The sequence below is a fragment of the Lampetra fluviatilis genome, chromosome 3 (assembly GCF_964198595.1).
Source record: "Lampetra fluviatilis chromosome 3, kcLamFluv1.1, whole genome shotgun sequence".
Taxonomy (NCBI): domain Eukaryota; kingdom Metazoa; phylum Chordata; class Hyperoartia; order Petromyzontiformes; family Petromyzontidae; genus Lampetra; species Lampetra fluviatilis.
The window spans coordinates 11,847,065-11,850,668 of record NC_136277.1 but is presented as its reverse complement, the minus strand read 5'-3'; the positions used below and the strand labels follow the sequence as shown (position 1 = coordinate 11,850,668).

The window sequence follows — 3,604 nt, the reverse complement described above, 5'->3', positions numbered from 1 at the left end:
ATTAAAATGTCTTAATCGAAACAGAACAAATTTCGATGTAAAGCTTTCGTGACTGCAGCATGGATTCATCTTCTTGGTTCTTTCGGTAAAGTCACGTAGAAGGGAAATAATAAAATAATGAAAATAAAACATAATAAAATACAATTCTCACGACGTTTCGGCCACAACGCAAGCAGCCGTCCTCAGGTGAAGAACAGGTCTGTCGGAAAGACGGCGTCTGAATGAAACACCACCAAGCTTGGCAGCGTATATTTATTCATTCAGACGCTGTCTTTCCGACAGACCTGTTCTTCACCTGAGGACGGCTGCTTGCGTTGTGGCCGGAACGTCGTCGTGAGAATTATTTAATGTTTTATTTTTATTATTTTATTATTTCCATTCTACGTGATGACTTTACCGAAAGAACCAAGAAAAAAAAACAGAAAGTTCGTGTCCGACAGATCCGCCCAGCCGGTCACGAACCCTCGCAATCTCTCTTCGTCGGGCTGCGTTGCCCAAGATAAAAAAAACCCTCGGACGAGGCGATAGCGGTGAAAATCCACTTGCCGTTTCATTCTTCTCCCCCCTAAATTCGTCGGTCCGCCTCTACGCCAGCATGGCGTGCACATACATGCGCACATCTAAGATGACCGATGTCTCCAATAATTTCGATTTAAAGCTGCTTTCGTGACTGCAGGGATTCATCTTCTTGGTTCTTTCGGTAAAGTCACGTAGAAGGGAAGTAATAACATAATAAAAATAAAACATAATAAAATACATTTCTCACGACGTTTCGGCTACTTTACTTCCCTTCTACGTGACTTTACCGAAAGAACCAAGAAGATGTCTCCAATAATATTCATGCCTCAGCCTTGTTCAAGTTTCAAGTTTCATTTATTAGGTGTAGCCCTGTGAGCCATTTGGCTCTTGAATCGGGTGCAACCGCAACAAACAAAAAACTAAAACACGAACAAAAAAACATCTTAAAGTGAATATGTGACTGAGCGCAAATAGAAAATCCAAGAAAAGACAGCAAAATATTGCAGGAAAATCACCGTACACCAACGCCGTGTGCAAATGTATCTTCCAATGTCACCGTGAGCAACTTTGGCGACAGCATCTCGCACGCAAGACGTTCTCACATCCAACTACCGCTCTATAGTGTAAACCCATCATCTCCCCGCAGCATCACCGCCAGCATGGCGTGCGCGGTGTCCGCCCCGGTGCCCCCCGAGCCGACGGACGACTTCCCGGCGTGGCTGGAGGCGCAGGGCGTGAACGAGGAGGTGGCCCGGGCCATGGACTCGGAGCTGGGCATCCGGGACTACGGGGTCCTGCGCGCCTGCGTCGGGGACGGCCTCGTGCGTGCCGAGCTGCTGGCCGCGGCGCGCGACCGCCTGCCCTTCGGCTTCTACGCCGTGCTGCGGCAGGTGGTGAAGGCCCTGCGGGGCGACGGGCACCACCACGACGATGATGCGGCCGCCTCCTACCCTGGCGACGTGACGCTGGGAGGGCTGGTGGACGCGCTGCTCGCTCTGTTCAGCGGCCTGAGCCGGGAGCTGCTGCTGTGCGCGCGGAGGCTGGGGGACGATGGGATATATGCGGCGGCTTCTCCCTCGGACGCGGGTGCGCCCGGCGCGGGAGACGCGGGTGGACTTGCGGAGGACGGCGATGAGCGTCCGTGCGGTGAGTCGGGCCGCTTTGGCGAGCGGCGTTCGCGGAACGGGCGACGACGTCTTTGCGCGAAACGGCGCTTCGAAGATTCGTCGGCCCGCATCGCAAACACTCACCTGCTGCTGCTGCTGCTTACTGCTGCTGCCACCATCCTTGACTCCTTTTAAGGAGGAGCGGACGACATCCGCTCAGCCTTTCGAACAAGCGAGTGAATGGATAACAAATGCAAAAGTTGCATCTTTAATCTGTCGTTGTTAATCCGTACGAACGGAGGGGATTATTGTCGCCCAACTCACAACTCACACCCCCCCCGGGGATCAGCCTTGAGAGAGAACTTTTCATATTCTTAGGTTTTTTCGGTAAAGTCACGTAGGTAAAAAATTAAAATGAATAAAAGTAAAATAAAATAAAAATCTAAATCTAAATCACGACGTTTCGGAGGCAACACAAGCTTTTTTTTTTATATATATTTTTTTACATTTCATTTTACTTTTATTAAATTTCATTTTAACTTTTTTACCTACGTGACTTTACCGAAAAAACACCTAAGAATATGAATCCTTGCCGTCACGAAAGCTTCAAATCTAGAGAACTTTTCGCCCACCCCGGGGAGCTAAACGAGAATGCAGCCCGGCACGATGACCGACGCTCAAGGGGCTGTAGACTTGCTTTACTCAGATGAGCCGGCGTTGAGCCCGAAGACTTCGAACATGGGCTCCAGCCGCTTCTTCCCGTGCCGGATTAAAGTGGAATCTCCTCCCCCTCCTCATCATCCTCATCCTCCTCGTGGTGGTGATGGTGGCGGTGGTAAAGCTTGCTTTTGCAAACTACAACAACACTTTACACACATGTCCACCCCTCGCACTCTCACCCACCCCCCACCACACCCGCCCACCATGATCTGCACCATCAGCCGAAGCGAACGGCTTCATAACCATCGAAAGCTTCTTTCGTGACCGCAGGGATTCATCTTCTTCTTGGTTCTTTCGGTAAAGTCACGTAGAAGGGAAGTAATAAAATAATAAAAATATAACAAAATGAAATTCTCACGACGTTTCGGCCACAACGCAAGCAGCCGTCCTCAGGTGAAGAACAGGTCTGTCAGACGCTGTCTTTCCGACAGACCTGTTCTTCACCTGAGGACGGCTGCTTGCGTTGTGGCCGAAACGTCGTGAGAATTGTATTTTATTTTGTTTTATTTTTATTATTTTATTATTTCCATTCTACGTGACTTTACCGAAAGAACCAAGAAGAGGCTTCATAACGACGCGTGATTCGCGCGGAGAAGCCGCGTCGGCCGATGTTCTGCGTTCGGAGCGGGGCCTCTGCGCTCTCCGATCAAAGCTCGTGACCACAGCGGACCCCGTAGTGCCGCCCGTGCCGCTTCCCAGGACATCGAAGCGGCCAACGCGAAGTGGTTTCTCTGCGCCGAGCGGTTTGTTGACGCCGCGGCAATGGCCAAAGATCAGAACCGCGCCGCTGACGGTGAACTCGCCCCACCGTTGAAATGCACGTCGGGTTTCCGCCGGGCCGCTGGTGAAACATTTCCCGTCGCTGTTGACCTCCCGCAAAGCGGTACCGATTGTATCGACCTCAGAGGGATGATGACGACGACGACGACGAAGAGCAGAGTCAGGTGTAGTTAGCATCTCCGCGCTTATGTACGTACGTACATAGGCGCCACCGTATATGTCGACAACCGTGCTAATCGAGAGGTGCGGGGGAATGACGACAAACTAAACTCAACACAAAACGCCGTTTGTCAATCTAGCTGATGAGTCGCACAGCCCCCGGCGCGCTTCGTAGCGTCGGAACGGAAGAGAGCGTTCCAGACGGCCGGGGCGTGGCGCGTCCGGAAGCGCCGCACGACGGCGCCCGGTTCGATGGCCGAGCCGAATTCCGCTGGAGCTCACGTGGATGTCGGCGGTTACCTGATCCCCACGGTGCTTTC

General features: G+C 51.9%; 1 protein-coding gene across 1 annotated transcript in view; it reads left to right on the top strand.

The window, feature by feature from the left end:
* The first annotated feature begins 1,178 nt into the window (after window positions 1–1,178).
* LOC144947847 (proteasome adapter and scaffold protein ECM29-like) overlaps window positions 1,179–3,604 on the top strand; it is a 77,957-nt gene continuing 75,531 nt past the window's right edge. Inside the window, 3 exon segments of the mRNA XM_078877201.1 lie at window positions 1,179–1,665; window positions 2,998–3,138; window positions 3,460–3,596. Of these exon segments, the coding sequence (XP_078733327.1) occupies window positions 1,179–1,665; window positions 2,998–3,138; window positions 3,460–3,596 (765 nt within the window).